At 49.7% G+C, this 24,581-nt stretch overlaps 2 protein-coding genes across 2 annotated transcripts; one reads left to right on the forward strand and one right to left on the reverse strand.

The window, feature by feature from the left end:
• Positions 1-35: 35 nt before the first annotated feature.
• On the reverse strand, positions 36-1,682 carry LOC114686346 (translation initiation factor IF-2-like). The gene is made up of 3 exons (XM_037200072.1): positions 1,642-1,682; positions 1,380-1,580; positions 36-1,333 (listed from the first exon to the last, which is right to left on the reverse strand). Exons 1-3 carry the CDS (start codon positions 1,680-1,682, stop codon positions 391-393), a joined length of 1,185 nt encoding a protein of 394 aa, XP_037055967.1. The 3' UTR covers positions 36-390.
• Positions 1,360-4,982, forward strand: Ring1 (ring finger protein 1). Its single transcript, XM_028861025.2, has 7 exons — positions 1,360-1,537; positions 1,625-1,758; positions 2,540-2,700; positions 2,810-3,025; positions 3,381-3,770; positions 4,124-4,397; positions 4,593-4,982. Exons 2-7 carry the CDS (start codon positions 1,681-1,683, stop codon positions 4,692-4,694), a joined length of 1,221 nt encoding a protein of 406 aa, XP_028716858.1. The 5' UTR covers positions 1,360-1,537; positions 1,625-1,680; the 3' UTR covers positions 4,695-4,982.
• Positions 4,983-24,581: the final 19,599 nt, after the last annotated feature.

Here is a 24,581-nt window from a genome sequence, read left to right on the forward strand (position 1 = left end):
TCAGACCCTTCCCCACCTCCCCCCTCTCTCCCCTTTGCGAAGGATTGCTCCCTTTCACTGCCTGGTCTCCCAGGGCAACCCCCGCCGCCGGGTGTGAGAGGAGAGAGTGTGTGTCACTGTGTGTGCGTGACACTCTGGGCCTTTTCGGAGGGAGGGGACTCTGTCCCCACCCCCTTTCATTGGCTCTGCAGCACCAGTCATGCCCCCCCCACACTCCCGGGTCCTTATGGCCCCCAAGGGTGATTTGTTCTTGGCCCCATCCTGGTGTCCAGTCTGGCCTTGGAAGGGGGTCCTGGAACAGGTGGCCCACCCCACCCCTCCTTTCTCTGTTCCCCTCCCTTCTCTCCACCTTACAATAGCCGCAGCCGGCCTGGGGTCGGATGGGGGGGATTAGGGGAGGGGGCCAGGATTAGGGGAATGGACGAGCCCATGAAAGGGGCTGGAGGAGAGCAGAAGGGAGGGGGCTGGGAGAAGGAGGAGGAAGGGGAGGGGGTCCGCGCTAATCGACTCTGGCGCCCACATAAGGACTGGCCACGGACCCAAGGAGGACAGGGAAGTAGGGGGTAACCGGGGTTGCGGGCGAGGGGACCCACTGCTAGCTTGTCCCAGAGACAGGCCACCCCCTGGCAGCCGCAGCGCAGGCTGGCGGGGGACCGAGCGCCCGTCACGGTCTCGTCCCCCTGCCCCTCGTTCCCTGCCCTCCACCGGGATGGCCCTGCTCCTTCCTCTTCTCCCCGTCCGCTTCCTTCGCTCCGAGTCCCTCCCGGAGGGGCTCTGCCCACTTTCCCACGCCGCACATTTCACTCTTGTGTCCCCCGACTCCCCTACGGGGCGGGGGAGGTGTCCATCTGGTATCCCCGCTTCCGCGTGGCGTCTCCATCCCGGGTGCCTCCGGTGCGCCTCCCTCCCCGCCCCGGGCCGCGGCTCCTGATTGTCCAAACGCAATTCTCGAGTCTCTGGCTCCGGCCGAGAGTTGCGTCGGGACGTCCCGAGCCGCCGCCCCCAGACCTCGAGGGGGGGGAGAGGCCGGGCGGAGCGCGGGCCGGTCCCCCGGACACCCGGGACCCCGCGGAAGCCCTCGGAGCTCAGGGCGCGCGCCCAGCAGCATTCGGAGGTGCAGCTGCGGCTGCCTTTCCGGGGATCCCAGGCCCGGCTCGCGGGAAGTTGGGGATCATCGCCCGCGCCGCGGAGGGGAGCTCCGCCCTCGGGTCCCCCCACGTGCACCAGCACCAGCACCCCCAGCCCCCGGGCCGGCTCCTCCGAGCGCGCCCCACGGGGGAGGGGGAGCCCGGGTCCACGGCACGCTCCACGCGCGCCGTGAGGGCGGTGACGTCTCCGGCGCGGGGTGGGGTGCAGGGAGGGCGGAAGTGACGTCGGGCCTCAGCGCCCGGGCCATGGCGGTGGCGGCGGTGGCGGCGGCGGCGGCAGCGAGAGCCGCGGCGTGAGTGGCAGCTGCGGACCGAGCGGACCAGGGCGGCGGAGCCCGGGGGTCCCCGGGGAGAGGCCCGCGGCGGGGCAGCGCGTCGGCCGGAGCCGGGTGAGGGGCCGCGGGGCGCGCGCTCAGGGCCCGGGGGCGGGGTCTGCAGAGGGGCGGCCCCGACAGCGTCCCCTTCCCCCTCCGCAGACTTCTCTCCGGCGAACCCGGCTTGGAAGAGGGGGGGGTGTCCGCGCCCCGTCACCATGACGACGCCGGCGAATGCCCAGAATGCCAGCAAAACGTGGGAACTGAGTCTCTACGAGCTGCACCGGACCCCGCAGGTGACAGGGATCTTCCAGTCCCGACTCGGGCCCCCTCTCCCGCCAACTCTCCCCTCCCCCATCACAGTTCTCTGCCCGACTCTGCGTTCGAATCACCTTTTATCTTTTCAAAGCACTTCTGCACTTAAATCCGAGTTAACCCCTCAACACAGAGGTGCCAGAGAGGTGCAGCAGATATTACTGTCTCCATCGGAGCACGGTAAACAGACGCCAGAAGTTACCTTCTCTGCCTCCTCTCAGCACGCACATGCCAGAGTACACAGACTCGTCCTGCGTTAGAACTCTCTCTCCACGGTTCTGACTCAAGTGCAGTGGGGCATCGGAATCTGTTTTTCCAGGCACCTGAAATTCTAGTGTAGGTACTCTTGCTCTTAGAGTTTTAAGAAAGCCTGTTGAGGCAGCGGACTTGAGAAGCAGAGGCAGGTGGATCTCAAACGTGTGAGGTCCGCCTGGTTCTACATAGTGAATCCAGGCCAGCTAGGGTTCCACACATCGTGAGACCCCAAAAAAGCAAACAACAACAACAAAAAGAAGTTTGTGGAATAAATATTCGCCAAGCCATAGACCTGTGTTATCCCCCACCCCTAACCCTAGCATCTCACCAAACTCCTTGTGACTGAGTCCTCGTCCCTTCTGGGCAATTTCCACGTCGTTGGTCTCCTGCATCCCAGAATTCCCATCTTCCTCAGTTGGTCAGCATGGCTGTCCAGATTCTGCCTTTCTCAAAGCTTGCTTCTGAAATTCTTTTTCCCCACCCCTCTGCCACCTGCTGATGACCCAGGAAGCCATCATGGATGGCACAGAGATCGCGGTTTCGCCTCGGTCGCTGCATTCAGAGCTCATGTGTCCCATCTGCCTGGACATGCTGAAGAACACGATGACTACCAAGGAGTGCCTCCACAGATTCTGCTCCGACTGCATCGTCACTGCCCTGCGGAGCGGGTACCAGGAGGGATGTGTCTGCAGTGGGGGGGGTGGGCGGGGGTGGGGGTGCAGCCCGGGCATCAGCGACGGGAACTGACCCCACAGGGCTTCCTTCCTCCTATCCCAGGAACAAGGAGTGCCCTACCTGCCGGAAAAAGCTGGTATCCAAGCGGTCCCTACGGCCAGACCCCAACTTCGATGCCCTGATCTCCAAAATCTACCCTAGCCGGGAGGAGTACGAGGCCCATCAAGACCGAGTGCTCATCCGCCTCAGCCGCCTGCACAACCAGCAGGCGCTGAGCTCCAGTATCGAGGAGGGGCTTCGGATGCAGGCCATGCACAGGTGTGGAGGTCTGGAGATGCAGTACCTGTGGGGTTTGACTCTGATGTGAACTGTGATGCGATCTGGAGTAGGGGCCTGGCAGTCTGCACTCTTCCAGCCGCCAGGTGCTGGCCATGCAGCTGTCGTTGGGCTGATTCGGGGGCGAGCGCCTGTGTTCTCACACAAATGAGGGGACCTGACCCTGGCCCTCTCTCTGTTTCTTCAGTCGTCACATAGAGATGAACACTGTGCTTGGTGGGTTGTTGGAGACAACACACGGCATCACCATTGGGATTTCCAAGGCCTCAGAGCCGCATGAAGTTTAACCCCTGAGGGCCTGAATCCTCTTTCTAACCCGGACTGTTTGTTTCTACAGGGCCCAGCGTGTCAGGCGGCCGATGCCTGGATCCGACCAGACCACCACGATGAGTGGGGGGGAAGGAGAACCTGGGGAGGGGGAAGGGGATGGAGAGGACGTAAGCTCCGACTCCGCTCCCGACTCCGCTCCAGGCCCTGCTCCCAAGCGGCCCCGTGGAGGGGGTGCGGGGGGCAGCAGTGTAGGGGCAGGGGGCGGCGCTGCGGGCGGGGTTTGCGGGGGTGCTGGCTCTGAAGACTCTGGTGACCGGGGCGGCACCCTGGGAGGGGGAACCCTGGGCCCCCCAAGCCCTCCGGGGGCTCCCAGTCCTCCAGAGCCAGGTGGAGAGATCGAGCTTGTGTTCCGGCCCCATCCCCTGCTTGTGGAGAAGGGAGAATACTGCCAGACTAGGTGAGGAGCCCTGGCTTTTGCTGCTAGACTGCCTAGAAACCAAAGTTCAGGAATCTGCATCAGAAGGGGGCTTCAGGCCTGGGGGTGCAGTTCAGTTGGCGATCTTGTCAAGCAGGCATGAGACCCTGAGTTTCTCACCCAGCACCACATACACCAAGGGTGGTGGTGTACACCTGTAATCCCAGAGGCAGGGGGATGAGAAAGCTGAAGGTCATCTTCAGCTACATAGCAAGCTGGAGGCCAGCCTGGGGTACCCGTATCTCCAGCCAGGCCTGTTGGAGGAAGTTGTCCATTCGAAGACTCTGCTGTCCTGAACCCCCCCCCCCCCCCCCCCCCCCGCGTCCTCCCTCCAGGTACGTGAAGACCACTGGGAATGCCACCGTGGACCATCTCTCCAAATACTTGGCCCTGCGCATTGCCCTGGAGCGGAGGCAGCAGCGGGAAACCATAGAGCCTGGAGGGCCCGGTGGGGGTGCCTCAGACCCAGGCGGACCCGATGGGGGGGGTGGGGAGAGCGGGGTTGCCGGAGGGGGCGAAGGTCCCGAGGAGCCTGCCCTGCCCAGCCTGGAAGGTGTCAGCGAGAAGCAGTACACCATCTACATTGCACCCGGGGGCGGAGCGTTCACGGTGAGCGGCTGCCGGTGGTCAGGGCAGGCAGCGGGCCAGGGTGACCACCGTCTCAGCCCTGCTCCGTCCCTCGCCGTGGGCTCTGGGTCGGTCACACCCCCATTTTCCCCCCTCCCCCCTTTTCTCCTCCCTTGTCTCTTCTCCATTTCCTTTTCCAACTTTCTGTCACCCCCCTGCCTCTCTCCTCTCCTCTAGACGCTGAATGGCTCGCTGACCCTGGAGCTTGTGAATGAGAAGTTCTGGAAGGTGTCCAGGCCGTTAGAGCTCTGCTATGCCCCCACTAAGGACCCAAAATGACTTCGTAAGGGGACTGCCAGAGGGTGGGGACCACAGGGTGTCCCTGTGTCCCGGCTCGCCCTGCCAGCTTCATCTCCCTATGCCTCCCAGCCGGACAGCAAGAGGACAGACAAGGACAAGTGGCTTTTATACAAAGTATCTATATCAGATTCTTCTATATTGTACCGCACAGGACCTGTGCCCACTACTGCCTTTTCTATCGACCCTAACTGCCCATCCTGCAGGTGATGGACACGCCCCCTCCCCGCCCTCCTACCAACAACAAATTTGCTTACTTCTTCTTCGAAACCTACAGTCCTCTGTGTGTGTTTATCAAGGGTGTATAAAAAAGGGGGGTGGCGTGGAGAAGTGCCTCATCGGTTACGAGCACCGGCTACTCTTGCAGAGGACCTGAGTTTGATTGTCCCATCGTCCACACGGTGGCTTACCACCATCTGTAACTCTAGTTTCTGGGGGTTGGATGCAGTCACCAGCAACACGTGGCGCACACAGACTTGTGCAGGCAAAACACCCAACACATAAAACTAAAGATGTGCTGGGTGCGGTGCCACACGCCTTTAATTCCAGGACTCAGGTGACAGAGGCAGGTGGATCTCTGCGAGTTTAAGGGCAGCCTGGTCTACAGAGTGAGTTCCAGGCCAGCCAAGTCTACAGAGTGAGACCCTGTCTCAAAAAAAAAAAAAAAAAAAAAAATTTAAATTGGGAAGGAAAGCTCACAGGAAGTCAGTGTTGGAAATAGGTGATTGCAGAGGTTAGCTCCCCTATAACTCCCTCCCCCTCATGAAATAGAAATGAAAAGAGGGAGGAGCCAGCCATGGCGGTGAATTCTGGTAATCTCAGGATCTGGTTGGCAGAGCCAGGATTGCCACAACTGTGAAACCAGCTTGGTCTACTTGATGAGTTCCGGGCCAGCCTGGACTAGTTACACCCAATCTCCAAAAGCCTCAAGACAGGAGGACTGGGGACAGTCTCTGACGCTGGAGGAGAGGGTGAAGGGGGCCGGCTATCCAAAGCTTATGCTGCCCAACCCCGATGGCCCGGTCAGATCCAGGGAACCTGCGGGAGGTGCAGAGCCAGGTCTCCACTGTGAAGTCCGCCTGGCCGCTGAGAAAACAGAAGTTTGCAGGGGAAACCGTCCCTACTGATGTCTGAACAGGAAAGAGGGAGGGCTGTGAGAACCAGCTGGGACCTGGGGTCTGGAGTCCCAGTCACGTCTAGGGGTTCAGGAACAGGCTTTCTGCAGCAGGATGAATGCACCCTCTGCCCCCGGCATCCTGCCCCATCACCCCTCCTCCTCAGGCTCTCTGCAGGCACAGTGTCAGGGCCTCAGAAGCTGCAGGTGAGGTGGCACTGGATGGCCTCCCTTGGACCCCTTGGATTTTCTTGTGTGATCCCTGGTATCACCAACTACAGCCCGTTCACTCTCCAGCCCCCCCCCCCCCCCCGTGAGAACGGTGGACCTGTCGATGTGCCTCCATTGTCCCAAAGAGGTACAGATGCTCGCTCTCTCCTCACTGAATCCCCATTCTGCGGTATCCATCTTGGGGACTCCCCGCCCCCCCCATACTCTTGTATTTTAGGGTCTCACTGTCACCCTGGATGCCTGATCAGGCTAGCTTTGAACTCACAGAGATCTGCCTGCCTCTGCCTCCTGAGTGCTGGTATCAAAGGCATGCACCACTGTGCCCAGCTGCATTCCCTTAATTTGTACCCCAACAATGCACAGGTTGTGGAGCAGGCCAGTGGGCCTTGCCCCAGGAGATTTGAGGTAGAGAAGTATAGAGTGAGACACTGAGGAGGAGCCCACTTCAAGCAGGGTATGAGTGCTCCCTCATCCCTGGCGGCTTCTGTCTGGGTATGAGCGCTCCCTCATCCCTGGCGGCTTCTATCTGGGTATGAGTTCTCCCTCATCCCTGGCGGCTTCTATCTGGGTCGCCCCCTGGCTTCCTTCCTCGCTCTCCTCATCATTTCTCAGATTTTCAGCCTCTTCCCCCCTCTCTGGCCCTGTAACTGTGAACGTCACAGATGTGGCTCCCTACTTTGGAGACACCATGTGTGGACCTGCCGCAGGTCTCCCTGGGTCAGTGTCCCCTCCCTCTGCCAACAGGCCTTCCCTGGTAGTGGGAGGAGGAAGAGGTATGGGAGAGGGGTGCCAGTTCTCCACTCACCAACCCCAGAATGGGGCATTTTCTCCCCACGTTCTCCTCCTATATATACACATACATACATACACACACACACACATACATACATACATATATACACACACACACACATACATACATACTTACACACATACTTACATACATACAAACATATATACATACATACATGCATACACACATACATACATACATACATACACACACATACATACATACATACAAACATACATACATACATACATACATACATACATACATACATACATACACACAAGAGCAGGTGGACTTCTGTGGAGGACGGAGGTAGGGAAGGATGAAGGAAGGCAATCATGGACAGGAGCTTCACCTGCACAAACCACTGATCTTTCTGTGGTGTCCTGGCCTGCAGAATGGGGACAATAGGTGAGGTGACACAGGCCATGATCCCAGCTCTCAGGAAGTAGACAGAGAGGGACCAGGAGTTCTTCACCAGCCTGTCCACATGGCAAGTTCAAGGTCAGCCTGCGAAAGACTGTGATGGTTAATGTTTCCAGGAGACATGCCTCGGTGGCACTTCTCAGATACTATCTAGACTGGCAGGCCATGGTGACAAACACCTTTAATCCCAGAACTCAGGAGGCAGAGGCAGGTGGATCTCTGGGAGTTTGAGGCCAGCCTGGTCTACATAGTGAGTTCCAGGACAGCCAGGACTATGTTAAGAGACCCTGTCTCAAAGCAAACAAATAAACAAAAAAAATTATCTAGACTAAGGTTAGCCTCTGAGAATGTCCATGAGGGATTACCTTTATGTTAATTGATATGGAGGCCCATCTTAACTGTGTGTGGGACCATTCCCTGGCAGAGGATCCTGGACCATATAAAGTGGAGACAGTGAGTTGACGATGATCACCCATCACTCTCCACTTCCTGACTGTGGCTGCGATGTGACCAGCTGCTTCAGGGTCCTGATTTGACTCCCAGGACGGTGATGGCCTGTACCCTTGGACTGTGAGCCAGAATAAGCCAGTTCCCCCTCATGGTGCTTTTGTCAGGAAAAGGAACTAAGATGTTTTGTCTAAAGAAGGGGAGGGCAAGGTGGCCTTTACCACAGTGCAGCTCTCGGGGGCTTTGGGGGCCACCATGCTGCTATTCATAGGTCACCGAAGCCGAGCCTGTAGGAGCCGTGGGGTTATTCCTCCAGTTGAGGAAGAGGATGTGGGGGGCAGTGTGTGAAATTCTGAGTTAGAGTCAGGAAGGTCAGATCTAGGACAAGACCGGACTATGGCTTCTTCATGTCACCTTGAGATGGGCACTGTATCTCCAAGGGTCACATCCTCATCCCTAGACTCCTGATCCTGGGCTAGACCAATGGAGCAGCACAAGAAATAGAGAGAAAAGGAAATCCACACTTTTTAGTTAAATGAGCAAATAGTGGGTCCCTGGGCAGTGTCCCACCTCCTTGTCCTCTATCTGAGGAATTTAACATTTCTTTAGATTTGTGGCATGAATGATGAGATTCCCTGGGATTTTCCCAACAAGGTCATTTTAAAGAGATAACTGTCTCCATGTCTCCATGGCAACCACTTCAATCAATCCTAAACTCTAGAGTTGAAGGGACTTGGGAGAGTGGAGCCTGAAAATGAAGAGGACTAAAGCCTCCTGCCACGGCCAACTTCATTCAGACAGTTTGTACTCTGAGGGTTTAGAGGTGTCACATGGGTAAAGTGTTCCAAGAACAATTCCATGTTGTGAAGAAACTGAGGTATGTTTCATGGAGTTTCCTCACAGCACTCAGAATTTCCTCCCATGACTCCATTCTCAGACGTCTTCAGACACTAGTCCTCTACTGACCCAGCTCTTCAGTCCAGAAGCTGAGTGCACACCAGCTCCTCCACCTAGGATTCCATCGCCTTTGTCCTCCGGCCTGCCTCACCTGCCCGGGACTTCCTGAATCCTATTACACTCCAGTAGGAATGAAGCCAGAAGGAGGCACCCCCAGATGTTCTAGAGGCTTCTAATGGAAAGAACAGCAGAGCAGGTGTCCCAAAAAAAGAGGGGAAATAGAGGCAGAGATGGGAAGAAGTCAAGAGAGAGCGGGGGAGAAAGTGGAGAAGGAAATCAGGGCTGAGCAAGGCTCATACAGCAGTGTGGAGGTACAGCCTGTAATCCCCACACTCCAGAGAGGAGGCAGGAGGATTCTGAGCTACATACTGATTTCCAGGTACACGAAACCGTGTGTCAAAAAGAAAATTATCAGGATTAAAAAAGACAACTTAGGAGGAAACATGATGGGGGGGGCTTGCCCCCTTTTTCTCCAGTTCCAACTTCCCTGATGCTGAGAAACAGTTACTGCCAGAGGTGGTGACGCACGCTTCAATCCCGGCACTCTGGAGGCAGAGGCAGGAGGGTCTTTGTGATTTGAGTCCAGTCTGTTCTATACAGTGGATTTGGTTTTGAATTGGGCCTTGGTTTGTAGCCAAGGCTAGCATAGAATTTAAGATCCTTCTGCCTCCACCTCTGGGATTACGGGCCAGTGCCCATCCCCCACCTGTCTGTCACTCCACTGCCCACCCCTGCACCTGCCACCCCAGAGAACTTTATAATGCAGTCCGATTGTATCAATCTCCACCTAAACCCATTCAATGGTGTTCCACTGACTTGAGTTCAGGTCTCACATCCTTAACCTGGTCTCCAGGGCCCTGTGAGGGTGGCCCCACCTCTCCAGCCCCACTGCTCACTGTTCACTCCGCACTTCACTCCATGGACTCCAGTTCCAGTCCTGCCCTGCTTCCACCTGCAGACAGCCTGGGGTTTGCTGAGCCCTGACCTGAAGGCTCCTGCCTCCGGGTCCACCCTAGTTAGCTCCACTTCACACTCAGACCGCAGCTTCTCGGGGAAGGTTTGAAACCTTCCTTTTAGACTCCAATCTTCTCTTCAGCACCTCACCAAATAGTGTAGCTTCCATGGAGTGCGGGCGTGGTCACACCTCTGCATTTGTAGGTGATTATTTGGGTGGTGTCTGCCCCTGTAGGACATAAGATCCCAAGGGTCAGGGACCTGGGTGCAGGCACTCAGCTCTGCCCTCCCCTGAGCTACCAATGGACACTCCATAGACACTGTTTGTATAAATGTGTGCATGTCAGGGTCTGGGGCAGGAGGAATCTAGATGTTCCAGGGTTTCAGATAGGATGGACAAAACAAAGGTCACTGTGGTGGTATTGTGATCCCCAAAATGTTGTCCATGCTAATAAACTTATCTGGGGTCAGAGACAGAACAGCCACAATATTAGACATAGAGGATAGGCAGTGGTAGCACATGCCTTTAGTCCTAGCATTCCAGAGGCAGAAATCCCTCTGGATCTCTGTGAGTTCAAGGCCACATTGGAAATAGCCAGGCATGGTGACACATGCCTTTAATCCCAGGGAGTGAGCCTCTAATCCCAGTGAGTGATGGTAGAAAGCAGAAAGATATATAAGGCATGAAGACCAGAAACTAGAAGCATTTGGCTGGTTAAACTATTTATTTATTTATTTATTTATTTATTTATTTATTTATTTATTTGGTTTTTCGAGACAGGGTTTCTCTGTGTAGCTTTGCGCCTTTCCTGGGACTCACTTGGTAGCCCAGGCTGGCCTCGAACTCACAGAGATCCGCCTGGCTCTGCCTCCCGAGTGCTGGGATTAAAGGCGTGCGCCACCACCGCCCGGCAAGGTTAAGCTTTTAGGCTTTGGAGCAGCACAGTTCAGCGGCGAGGCATCCAGTCTGAGGAAACAGGACCAGCTGAGGAACTGGCAAGGTGAGGTAGCTGTGGCTGGTTCTGCTTCTCTGATCTTCCAGCATTCACCCCAATAACTGGCCTCAGGTTTGGTTTTTTTTTTTTGGGTTTTTCGAGACAGGGTTTCTCTGTGTAGCTTTGCGCCTTTCCTGGGACTCACTTGGTAGCCCAGGCTGGCCTCGAACTCACAGAGATCCGCCTGGCTCTGCCTCCCGAGTGCTGGGATTAAAGGCGTGCGCCACCACCGCCCGGCAAGGTTAAGCTTTTAGGCTTTGGAGCAGCACAGTTCAGCGGCGAGGCATCCAGTCTGAGGAAACAGGACCAGCTGAGGAACTGGCAAGGTGAGGTAGCTGTGGCTGGTTCTGCTTCTCTGATCTTCCAGCATTCACCCCAATAACTGGCCTCAGGTTTGGTTTTTTTTTTTTGGGTTTTTCGAGACAGGGTTTCTCTGTGTAGCTTTGCGCCTTTCCTGGGACTCACTTGGTAGCCCAGGCTGGCCTCGAACTCACAGAGATCCGCCTGCCTCTGCCTCCCGAGTGCTGGGATTAAAGGCGTGCGCCACCACCGCCCGGCATTGGTTTTATTAATAAGAACTTTTAAGATTTCTGCTACAGGTCACCATTCTCCCTCCATGACTCTTACAGACAGAGTCGTTTTCCAGAAGCATTGGGTGTACATTTTCCTTCGCTGTGTGTGTTTTGAGGGGACAGTTTATGTTATGGCACATTCCCAACAGCTTCAGATGATCATCAGGGAACATTTTCCTCCATTCTGTTTGTGCTGATAGATCAAGAATGCCCCAGGAAAGCAGACATGGTGATGTGCGCCTGTAATCCTCTTTTACTTGATTTTTTGTTTGTTTTCTCTTGTTTTTGTGAGACAGCTTCACACTGTAGCCCAGGTTGGACTTGAACCCACTATGTAGCCCAGGTTGGACTAGAACTCCATACAATCCTTCTGCCTCAGCTTTCTGAGAGCCGGCATGGCAGGATCAGCCACCATATCACCTTCACTTTGTATTTTGTCAGATTCACCAGGTTACCTACCCTGTCCAGGATCTCACATTGTGGAGCAGACTGGGTCAAACTAATGATCCTCCTGCCTCATGCAGGAAAGAGCACTTTATTGTACAATATGAGAGGTGATGTAGAGTTGTGTGTGAGAGCATGATTGTGTGTGTGCAAGGGCACAAGGACCGTTGTGGTTTGGAAGCAGCCACAGTCACATGTCTTCCTGCATTTCTCAACCTTATTTACTTATTTATATATCAGGGTCTCACCATGTATCCTTGAATTCACAGAGACCTGCTTGCCTCTGCCTTCTGAATAATGGGATTAAAGCCTGACCACCATGCCAAGTTCAACCTGAAATTTTTAAAACTTATTTTTAAATATTTATTTATTTGTTTGTTTGTTTATTATGCAGTGTTCTGCCTGCCAGAAGAGGGCACCATATCTCATTAGATGGTTGTGAGCCATCATGTGGTGGCTGGGAATTGAACTCAGGACCTCTGGAAGAGCAGCCAGTGCCTTAACCTCTGAGCCATTTCTCCAGCTCAACCTGAACATTTTAAATATTTTGTTTTTATGGATAAATGCATGTGTGTGCCTGAGTGTAGGTTTGTGTACATAGTACAGTGTCGAGGAGGATGTTGGGTCCCCTGGAACTGAGTGACAGGCAGCGGTGAGCCGTCCCTTGTGGATGTTAGAAGCAAACTCTGGTCCTCTCTCTGCAAGAGCTGTGTGCACAATCCAGCACAGGGCCGTTGCTCCAGCTCCTCTACCTTACTTTATTTTCTGAGACATGACATCTCTCTAAGTCTGGAGCTCCCTAGTTAATCAGAATAGCTGCATCCTCCTGCCTCTGCCAAGACTGGGGTCTCACTGTGTTGGGTTTTTACATGGGTGCTGGAGACCAAAGCTCAGGGTGACTTTACCAGTGAGCCATCCCCACCTCAGGGTGACATTGGACAATTACTAACTTGCATTTCCTCTCACCTGCACTAAAGCTGGCCCCTGCACCCAGCCCTCCTAAGCCGCACACCCCTCAGCAGAGGCACAGACCTGGACTCCACAGACTCTGGTGTGGTGTTTCATTCCCAGGACACAGCACAAGAGATCCCAGGAGTCTCCCCGGGGCCCGAGCAGGGACAATCACCAGAGCACGAGTCTGGGTCTCAGGTTCATCTCAGTGACCAGGGCCCTCAGGTGTCCTTCAGTCAGTGCTGAGGTGACAGCTTGTTTGTGACAGGAGAAGCCCTGGTCTGAGGAGCCTCCGCATTAGCAGAGAGATCACGATTCCTGCTGCAAATGGTCTGAGTCTGTGGACCAGAGGGACGACTGAGCAGGCAGAGTGCCTGCTGCACCACCCGGTGACCTGAGTTTGTTCCCAGACCCCACGGGGAAAGACAATTAGTTTTTAACTTGTTTTTTGTTCTTCTTGTTTTATAATATTAATAATAATTACAACCACAACAACTTTTAGCTTGCCTGAAACTTACAGTGTAGACCAGGCTGGCCTCAAACTCACAAATAATCCTCCTGCCTCTGCTTTCAGGAATGCTGGGATTAAAGGTTTATCAACCATGTTCAGCTTCATTTCTCATCTTCTTTTGAGTCAGAATCTCACTAAGTTGCTTAGACTAGTTTTGAACATACAGTATGCCTAGTCAGGATTATAACACTCAATACTCCTGCCTCAAGACTTCAAGTAGCTTAGATCACAGAGCTGTGACTCCAGGCCTGGCTCAACAGAGTTCTTAAACCAGGGATGAGGTGGGATAACTTGATGTTTTATATCTAAATAATTCTGTATAAGGTTTCTAAAAACAGCACTTTCCCTACAAACCCCAGCACAGTGACCACAGCTGAGAAAATATAAGGAGGAGGAGGTGGGAAATAAGAGAGTAAGAACCAGTCCCTGAGAGCACATGCTCTGGAGGATACACTCAGATTCCTGGGAATTAACTCAAAACGTCCTTATGAGTAGGTGTGACACAGGCCTGTAATCTCAGCTCAGTGCCTGAGGAGCAGCAGAAGGATCATGAGTTCAAGGCCAGCCTGGGCTACATGAGACCCTGTAGTAAAACAAAACACACACACACACACACACACACACACACACACACACACACACACACAATAACAACAGTGAAGCAATCAACAAACTCCTGGATAGAAGGTCCAGGTGAGGGCTGAAAGCACAATGCAGGATGGCTCCATTGACAGATCAACAGTGTGATCACAGGATGGTTCCATTGATAGATCAACAGTGTGATCACAGGATGGTTCCATTGATAGATCAACAATGTGATCACAGGATGGTTCCATTGACAGATCAACAGTGTGATCACAGGATGGTTCCATTGATAGATCAACAGTGTGATCACAGGATGGTTCCATTGATAGATCAACAGTGTGATCACAGGATGGTTCCACTGACAGATCAACAGTGTGATCACAGAATGGTTCCATTGACAGATCAACAGTGTGATCACAGGATGGTTCCATTGACAGATCAACAGTGTGATCACAGGATGGTTCCATTGACAGATCAACAGTGTGATCACAGAATGGTTCCATTGACAGATCAACAGTGTGATCACAGGATGGTTCCACTGACAGATCAACAGTGTGATCACAGGATGGTTCCATTGACAAATCAACTGTATGATCACAGGATGATGGAGGAGGAGGAGAAGTAAAGCAGGTCCTTGGGGACAAAGTCACCAAGTGGTTGAGAAGCCAGCTGGGGAATCAGTGAGAAGACAGACAGACAGACAGACAGGTGCCAGCATCTCTTGATAGAGGAGCTTGGAGGAGGAGGAAGACCTGAGGAGGCAGCAATCAGGAGCAGGGAAAGGACTCTCCCCTGTAGGAAACAAACATCTCTCACTTCAGAAGCTGCAGAGGAGGTGCTGCCCCAGAGAGGACACATTCAGAGGAAGCCAGAGAAGAGAAGGCTGCAAGGCCAGTGAGGGCTGTGAAGGGCTGAGGTCCTTAGAGGGCAGGAGGGCAGGTGTGGGAGGGACAAGACAGGCTATGGAGGGGACAGAAGTGCAGACACAGTGTTGGGGAGGCAGTGTTAGGGGAGCAGGCAGAGTCCAGCTCCTGTGTTCCTGTTAAAGGACACTGGGGTGGGAGCAGGCTGGATTTCACCTGGTTCCTGTGATGGATGCTATGGAATATGGCGGCTGCTCAGCTTCCTGTTGCTCTGAGGTGTGGGGAGCGATAGAGTCCCAGCCTCAAGCTCCTGTTGCCTGGAATTGTCTGCGGTAATGCTTTCCATTCTACTTGAGAGGCTGAGGCAGGAGGATGGCAAGTGAATCCAACACCAGCCTGCTGTAGGATGTTCTGTATGTTAAATGTGTTGCTCTGATTGGTTAATAAATAAAACACTGATTGGCCACACGCCAGGGAGGATGTATAGGTGGGACAAGGAGAGAGGAGAATTCTGGGAAGTAGAAGGCTGAGGTAGAGAGATGCTGCCAGCCGCCGCCATGACAGGCGAGATGTAAGGTACCAGTAAGCCACAAGCCACATGGCAACTTATAGATTTATAGAAATGGGTTAATGTAAGATATAAGAACTAGATAACAAGAAGCCTGCCATGGCCATACAGTTTGTAAGCAATATAAGTCTCTGTGTGTTTACTCGGTTGGGTCTGAGTGGCTGTGGGACTGGCGGGTGAGAGAGATTTGTCCTGACTGTGGGCCAGGCAGGACTGGAGAAATCTCCAGCTACACCAACTGTGCAATTCAGTCAGACCTCTTCTCAAAGCAGAAATTAGGCGGGGAAAGGGAGCTGGAGGGATGTCTCCATAGTTAAGAGCACTTGTTGCTCTTACAGAGGACCCATGGGAAGGCAACTCATAAGTCCAGTTCTGGGGGATGCGGCCCACTCTTCTGGCCTCTGTCTGCACCACATGCATATGTGCATGCTGGCAAAGCACTCATACGTATAAAATAAAAAATTAAATTAAAAACATTACAAGAAGGGATGGAGCTATAGTTCAGTGGTAAAATGCTTAGCTGGTGTGCTCAAGGCACTAGGATCAATCCCCAGTAACCTGAATCCACAACACACATGCATACACACACATACACATACACACACCTGTAGACATACACACACACACACACACACACACACACACACACACTCACACATACATACTCACATGATGGACCTGGGGATGTGGCTCAGTTTGACTTCCTTAAAGTGCATAAGACCCTGGGCTTGTTCTCCAGTACAGGAAAAATGAAGTAAATTAAACAAACAAGATAAAATTACATAACATATCGAGGCAGTGGTGCATGCCTTTAATCTCAGCACTCTGGAGGCAGAGGCAGGAGGATCTCTATGGCTTCATGTCAGTCTGGTCTACAGGGCAAGTTCTAGGACAACCAGGATTACACAGAGAAACCCTGTCTAAAAAAAAAAAAACAAAACAAAAAATCAAATCAAAAGAAAACTGCTGCAGATTATTTGATCACACTGTGAACCCAAGATTGCATTATTTACTGGAAACACCTGTTTCTAGCTGTGGTGTGGCTCAGCCCTGGCACAGACCTTTTATCCAAGAGCTTTTTGCTGGAATATTGTCAACAGGATTAAATAAAGTCAACTTAGGTCAAGAGGCAGAGCAAGGAACTAGTTGACAGGAAGCAAATATAGAATTATTAAGAAAAAAAAAACCAGAGAGTAAGAGGGCACCTGGAAGACAGAGAGACACACAGGAATAGAAGGGAAGGACATTGAGTTGGAGATGTTTTGTCTGAGAAGGCACTAGAGAAAGGTCTTTTCTGGGATGACAGTGGAGGAGGAAGGTCAGCCGGGTGCTCTCTCTGCCTCTCTGAGCTGGCAGGCTTTCACCCCAGCATCTGGGTCCTGAGTTTGTATTGGGAAAATTGAATGATTGAGATTTCATTAAAAACAACATTTGCTACTCCAATGCATGACATGACAGCATGGGCAGAGAAGTCATGCCAGCTGCAGACAAACTGAGAGGTGATCGGGTTTCGTAAGATACCTGGGAAGTCCTCAAGGAGAGAGATAAGTAATATTAAAAGAAAAATCTTTCCCATGTTAAGGATGGGGACTTTCATAATGCAGGGTGTTAGGACCCTGTATAGTACTACATTAGATGGCTTGAAAATAAAGCAGAAAATGAAAAGATAAATGACTTACTTGAGATTGACATAATACCAATTATAATCACTATCAGTCTGGTAAATCACACACACACACACACATATACATATATACATATACATACATATATGTATGTCTTGAGACAGGGTTTCCCTGTGTAGCTTTGCGCCTTTCCTGGAACTCTGTAGCCCAGGATGGCCTCCAACTCACAGAGATCTGCCTGGCTCTGCCTCCCGAGTGCTGGGATTAAAGGCGTGCGCCACTCCCACCCGGTGGTAAATCATATTTTACCCATAATAGTCATAGTGGCTTTTTGTGCCAAATATGAAAAGTTGATTGATAAAATACAAGCCTTATAAAGATTAAAAATGAAAATAAGGGGGTTGGGGATTTAGCTCACTGGTAGAGCGCTTACCTAGCAAGCGCAAAGCCCTGGGTTTGGTCCTCAGCTCTGGAAAAAAAAAAGAGAGAGAGAGAAAAAATGAAAATAAGGAAAATATTCAGACATAGAGAGAGGAACTTAGATAAGAACCTACCACACCACAACATGATGAAACTGAAGAGGGGCCCAAGGTTATTAGAAAACCAACCTTAGTTCATCCAGTTACAATACAAGAATGACCAAGAGACAATAGGCACCCCACGGTTTAAGACATTTAGTGGGATCCTATAGAAATACTAGATTTGGGGAGATTTAATGAATTAGCTGTTTCAGTGTAGTCACAGTTCACTTCCTGCTGCCTGTGGATCAATATGTAGAACTCTGAGCTTTCTCCAGCACCACGTCTGCCTGCCGTGATGATAATGGACTGAACCTCTGAAACTATAAGCATCTTTTTCTTTCCTTTCTCTTTTTCTTACTCCTTCCTTCCTTCCTTCCTCCCTCCCTCCCTCCCTCCCTCCCTCCCTCCCTCCCTTCCTTTCTTTTTTCTTTTTGGTTTTTCAAAACAGGGTTTCTCTTTGTAATTTTTGGAGCCTATTTTAGAACTTGCTCTGTAGACCAGGCTAGCCTTGAACTCACAGAGATCTGCTTGCCTCTGCTTCCCCAGTGCTGAGATTAAAGGCATGCACCACCACCACCACCACCACCACCCAGCCAACTGTTTTTCTTTATAAGAGTTGCTGTGGTCATGGTGTCTCTTACAGCAATAGAACACTAACTAAGACACTCTGTTTCTAAAGACAAGGTTTCTCTGTGTATCCCTGGCTGTCTTGGAACCACTGTAGACCAAGCTGGCCTCAAACTCAGAGGTTCACCTGACCCTGCCTCCTGAATGCTTGGACCAAAGGGGTGTACCATCACTGCCTGGCAGCATAATCTTTCTTATCTTCATTGCTGAGAGGCAAATTAATTTCCCCTTGGAAATATGGCTCAATCACGTCTCCTGACACTATTATTCCTTTCTATGTCTGTTGGCTGAAGGGCATCAGAAGTCCAGAGTGTCCAGGGGGAAGTCTGAGCTCCCAGTTCAGTGGAATGTCTGTTGTGTCTCCTGGTGGCAGTTCTCTCCACTCTGGAACAAAACTTCTAGGTCAGCAGAACTTAAGGTGCAGGAACAGAAAGCTAAATTTTTCCTAGTGGTCACTAGGGGTGAGAGCGAGTAGAACTGTTCCCTTTTCTGCCTCCTGGACTCATGGATCCTGGCTATGGGAGAAACTATACCATATGTTGGACACTGATTCAAAGCATATATCACCTTCTAGAGACCCTGGCTCAGCCATCCAGGCTGCTGTCACCTACCTGACTACCTGTAACTGTGTCTTCAAAAGGCCATTCTGCTGTGGAATAGTCCTGTTGTACACTGTAAAGATTTGTCACTCAAACTGGTTTAATAAAATGTTGATTGGCCAGTAGCCAAGCAGGAAATTTAGTCGAGGTGAACAAACAAAGGATGATGGGAAGGAGAAGGAAGAGTCAGGAGTTACCAGTCAGATACAGAGGGAGCAGGAGACGAACATGCCATGCTAATAAAGGTGGCAGAGCATAAATAAGACATATGGGTTAACTTAAAATGTAAGAGTTAGCTAGTAACAAGCCTGAGCTATTGACTGATCATTTATAATTCATATTCAGCCTCTGAGTCTGTTATTTGGGACCGGGCAGTTGGGACAGGAAAAGTGCTGTTTACATATGGTGGCCCAACATGAGTCACATAATCCACATAAAACCTGAGAAAGCTATAAAAAAAATTTTAAAAAAAGTCTATACACACAGAAAATGGAGCCAAGAGCAGCTTCATAGTTCATGTCTCTCATGTGAGTCACCGTACAGAGACGGGTCCCCTGGCTGTGGCATATGGGCTTGAGCTGCAGCATGGCAGATTCCTGCAGTCTGACACAGGCCACGGCACAGAGAGGCGTCTCCCAGCTGTGCTCTGCGTGGCGGATTTAGGGTCAAAGAGACACAGTAAGGACAAACTCAGGCAAAAAGGGTCAAAGAGACAGTAACGGCAGATTCAGACAAAAAGGGTCAAAGAGACAGTAAGGACAGACTCGGGCAAAAAGGGTCAAAGTACAGTAAGGACAGATTCAGACAAAAAGGCCTCTAAATGGGTCACAATGTGTTTGAAAAATGTGTGTAGGCTTGGGAGAGAGAAAAGAAAGGATAGAAATAGTCACAGACTAAAAAGATGATTTAAAAAAATAGTGAAGTCCTTAAAAAGGGACTAGAGTAATAAAAAATATGATAAGCCGATCCCTGGGCACCAGCCACTCCGGGAAGACCTGCCCAACTTGGCCCCAGGTTCTGGCCCCCGGGCAGGTCCCCTTCTAGCCCCACCGGGAGGGATCCCCTTTTCCAAGCCCCCCGGCAGCCCCTGCAATCTCCACGGCCTGCCCCATGCCCATCTGCCCGAGACCCCAGCCACTTCCTGAGACTTAGAGACCGGCCCCCAGCTCCCATCCTGCCCCCAACTTCCCTTCTGGACCAGAGGTGAGTATCCGGGCCCAACCTGGACCCCATCCCTGGGCACCAGCCACTCCAGGAAGACCTGCCCAACTTGGCCCCAGATTCTGGCCACCAGGCAGGTCCCCTTCTAGCCCCACCGGGACGGATCCCCTTTTCCAAACCCCCGGCAGCCCCTGCAATCTCCACGCCCTTCCTCCATGCCCATCTGCCTGAGACCCCAGCCAATTCCTGAGACTTAGAGACAGGCCTCCAGCTCCCATCCTGCCCCCGACTTCCCTTCTGGACCAGAGAGAGAGGGCTCCCATCTTGCCCTGGACTTCCCTCCTGGACAAGATCTCACATCCTGACCTGGACTTCCCTTCTGGACAAGAGCGCACATCCTATCCTGGACTTGCTGTCTGGACAAAAGCTCCCATCCTTCCCCAGACTTCCGGTCCAGATAAGAGCTTCCATCCTGCCCTGGAGTTCCCATTTGGACAAGAGAACTCCCATCTGGACAAGAGAGAGAGACTTCCTGAATCTGTCAGCTCTTTCTGAACCAAGTACACTGATAAGACCAAGAAGGAACCACAAGGAGATGGGCAGACGTCAAGGCAGAAGTCCATACAACAAAATGAAGAGCAATACAGCATCACCAGAACCTAGCCCGCCTCCAACATCTAGACCTGAACATCAAAAATTGGAAGAAGCAGAAGAAAGTAGCCTTATGAGTAACATCATGAAGAAGGTAGAGGCTTGTGTAGAGGAAAAGACAAAAAAAAAAAATTGGAAGAACACTGTAAACAACTAGAGGAAAGGGCAAACAAATTAGAAGAAAACAATAAAGCCCTCTAAGAAAACAATAAAGCCCTCCAAGAAAACAATAAACTCCTGGAAGAAAACAATAAAGTCCTGCAAGAAAATCATGAAAAAGCAATGAAACAAATAAAGGAAACAGTCCAAGACCTGAAAAAGGGAAATTGAAAAAATAAAGAAGACACAAACACAGGGAATGCTGGAAATAGAAAACCTGAGTAAAAGATCGGGAACTTCAGATGCAAGTATAACCAACAGAATGCAAGAGATGGAAGAGAGGATCTCTGGCATTGAAGATACAGTAGAAGAAATAGTTTCATCAGTCGAAGGAAACACTAAAGCCAACAAAGTCATGAACCAAAATGTCCAAGAAATTTGGGACACCATGAAAAGACCAAACCAACGAATTATAGGGATAGAAGAAGGTGAAGAATACCAATTCAAAGGCACAGAAAATATATTCAACAAAATTATAGAAGAAAACTTTCCCAACTTAAAGAAGGAAATGCCTATGAAGATACAAGAAGCCTATAGAACACCAAACAGACTAGACCCCCAAAAAAAGTCCCCTCAACACATAATAACTAAACAACTAAATGTACAGAATAAAGAAAGAATATTAAGAGCAGCCAAGGAAAAAGGCCAAGTGACCTATAAAGGTAAACCCATCAGAATAACACCCGACTTCTCAATGGAGACTTTGAAAGCCAGAAGGACCTGGACAGATGTAATACAGACACTAAGAGACCATGGATGTCAGCCTAGACTAATATACCCAGCAAAACTTTCAATCATCATAGACGGAAGGAACAAGACATTCGAAGACAAAGCCAGATATAAACAATACCTATCCACAAACCCAGCCCTACAGAAAGCACTAGAAGGAAAATTCCAACTGAAGGAAGTCAGATACACACTCGAAAACACAGGCAATAGATAAAGCCACAACAGTAAACCCCAAAGAAGAGAAGTACACACACACTACCACCAAAAATAACAGGGATGAACAATCACTGGTCGTTAATATCCCTTAATATCAACGGACTTAATTCACCTATAAAAAGACATAGGCTTACAGAATGGATATGAAAGCAGGACCCATCTTTCTGCTGCATACAAGAAACACATCTCAAACTCGAAGACAGACACTACCTAAGAATAAAAGGCTGGGAAAAGACTTTCCAATCAAATGGTCTTAAGAAACAAGCGGGTGTAGCCATCCTGATATCCAACAAAATAGACTTCAAACTAAAATCAGTCAAAAGAGATCAAGAAGGGCATTACATCCTCATCACAGGAAAGATCCACCAAGATGAAGTTTCAATTCTGAATATTTATGCCCCAAACACAAGGGCACCCACATATGTAAAAGAAACATTACTAAAGCTTAAACCACATATAAAACCCCACACATTAATAGTGGGAGATCTCAACACCCCACTTTCACCACTGGACAGATCTCCCAAATCGAAACTTAACAGAAAAATAAAGGACTTAACTGATGTCATGACCCAATTGGACCTAATATCTACAGAACATTCCATCCTAACAAAAAAGAATATACCTTCTTCTCAGTACCCCATGGAACTTTCTCTAAAATCGACCACATACTTGGCCACAAAGCAAATCTCAACGGATACAAAACAATTGGAATAACCTCCTGTGTTCTATCAGACCACCATGGTTTAAAGGTAGATTTCAACAACAACAAAAACTACAGAAAACCTACAATCTCATGGAAACTGAATAATGCTCAACGGAATCACCAATGGGTTAAGGAAGAAATAAAGAAAGAATTTAAAGACTTCCTAGAGATCAACGAAAATGAAAACACCACATACCCAAACTTATGGGACACTATGAAAGCAGTGCTAAGAGGGAAATTCATAGCACTAAATGCCCACATAAAGAAGTTGGAGAAATCCCACACTAGTGACTTAACAGCACACCTGAAAGCTCTAGAGCAAGAAGAAGCAAAATCTCCCAGGAAGAATAGGCGCCAGGAAATTATCAAAGTGAGAGCTGAAATCAATAAATTAGAAACTAAGAGAATAATACAAAAAAATTAATGAATCAAAGAGTTGGTTCTTTGAGAAAATGAACAAGATAGACAAGCACTTATCCAAACTAACCAAAAGACACACAGAGAGAATCCAAATCAACAAAATCAGAAATGAAAAGGGGGACATAACAACAGACATTGAGGAAATACAGAGAATTATAAGGTCATATTTCAAAAACCTCTACGCCTCAAAACTGGAAAACCTAAAAGAAATGGACATTTTTCTGGATAGGTACCCCATACCTAAGTTAAATCAAGACCAGATAAACTATATAAATAGTCCAATAACCCCTAAGGAAATAGAAACAGTCATTAAAAGTCTCCCAACCAAAAAAATCCCAGGACCAGATGGTTTCAGCACAGAATTCTACCAGATCTTCAAGAAGAGTTAATACCAATACTCCCTAAATTGTTCCACATAATAGAAACAGAAGGAACATTACCAAACTCCTTCTATGAGGCTACAATTACCCTGATTCCTAAACCAAACAAGGATTCAACAAAGAAAGAGAACTACAGACCAATCTCCCTCATGAACATTGATGCAAAAATACTCAATAAAATACTGGCAAACAGACTCCAAGAACACATCAGAACAATTATCCACCATGATCAAGTAGGCTTCATCCCAGGGATGCAAGGGTGGTTCAACATATGAAAGTCCATCAATGTAATACACCATATAAACAAACTCAAAGAAAAAAACCACATGATCATCTCACTAGATGCAGAAAAGGCATTTGACAAAATCCAACACCCCTTCATGATAAAAGTCTTGGAGTGATCAGGAATACAGGGAACATACCTAAACATAATAAAGGCAATTTACAACAAGCCAACAGCCAACATCAAATTAAATGGAGAGAAACTCAAAGCTATTCCACTAAAATCAGGAATGAGGCAAGGCTGTCCATTCTCCCCATACTTATTCAATATAGTACTTGAAGTTCTAGCCAGAGCAATAAGACAACATAAGGAGATTAAGGAGATACAAATTGGAAAGGAAGAAGTCAAGCTTTCCCTATTTGCAGATGACATGATAGTATACTTGAGTGACCCCAAAGATTCCACCCAGGAACTGATAAAGCTTATAAACACCTTCAGCAACACAGCAGGATACAAGATCAACTCAAAAAAATCAGTAGCCCTCCTATATACAATGGACAAAGAAGCTGAGAAGGCAATTAGAGATACATCACCCTTTACAATAGCCACAAATGACATAAATACCTTGGGGTAACACTAACCAAGCAAGTGAAGGACCTATATGACAAGAACTTTAAGTCCCTGAAAAAAGAAATTGAAGATGTCAGAAAATGGAAAGATCTCCCATGTTCATGGATAGGCAGGGTTAACATAGTAAAAATGGCAATCTTACCAAACGCAATCTACAGATTCAATGCAATCCCCATCAAAATACCAACACAATTCTTCACTGACCTGGAAAGAATAATACTCAACTTCATATAGAAAAACAAAAAACCCAGGATAGCCAAAAAGAATCCTGTACAATAAAACAACCTCTGGAGGCATCACAATCCCTGACTTCAAACTCTACTATAGAGCTACAGTAATAAAAACAGCTTGGTATTGGCATAAAAACCGACATGTGGACCAATGGAATCGAATTGAAGACCCTGACATTAACCCACACACCTATGAACATATAATTTTTGACAAAGAAGCCAAAAGTGTACAATGGAAAAAAGAAAGCATCTTCAACAAATGGTGCTGGCATAACTGGATATCAACGTGTAGAAGGCTGCAAATAGATCCATATCTGTTACCATGCACAAAACTTAAGTCCAAGTGGATCAAAGACATCAACATAAATCCAGCTACTCTGAACCTGCTAGAAGAGAAAGTAGGAAGTAGTCTTGAATGCATTGGCATAGGTGATCACTTCCTAAATATAACACCAGTAGCACAGACACTGAGACAAACAATCAATGGGACCTCTTGAAACTGAGAAGCTTTTGTAGAGCAAAGGATACGGTCAACAAGGCAAAGCGACAGCCTACAGAATGGGAAAAGATCTTCGCCAACCCCA

Source organism: Peromyscus leucopus, chromosome 16_21, assembly GCF_004664715.2.
Source record: "Peromyscus leucopus breed LL Stock chromosome 16_21, UCI_PerLeu_2.1, whole genome shotgun sequence".
NCBI classification, from domain to species: domain Eukaryota; kingdom Metazoa; phylum Chordata; class Mammalia; order Rodentia; family Cricetidae; genus Peromyscus; species Peromyscus leucopus.

Excerpts from the sequence above, each read along its gene's own strand:
- Ring1 (XM_028861025.2), top strand. The coding sequence starts at position 1,681 with ATGACGACGCCGGCGAATGCCCAGAATGCCAGCAAAACGTGGGAACTG. Across the intron at positions 1,759-2,539 it reads AGCTGCACCGGACCCCGCAG|GAAGCCATCATGGATGGCAC; the intron begins GTGACAGGGATC and ends CTGATGACCCAG. Across the intron at positions 3,026-3,380 it reads CGGATGCAGGCCATGCACAG|GGCCCAGCGTGTCAGGCGGC; the intron begins GTGTGGAGGTCT and ends TTGTTTCTACAG.
- LOC114686346 (XM_037200072.1), bottom strand. The coding sequence starts at position 1,682 with ATGGTGACGGGGCGCGGACACCCCCCCCTCTTCCAAGCCGG. Across the intron at positions 1,581-1,641 it reads CCCCCCCTCTTCCAAGCCGG|ACCCCGCCCCCGGGCCCTGA; the intron begins GTTCGCCGGAGA and ends GCCCCTCTGCAG. Across the intron at positions 1,334-1,379 it reads GCCATGGCCCGGGCGCTGAG|ACGTCACCGCCCTCACGGCG; the intron begins GCCCGACGTCAC and ends CCCGCGCCGGAG.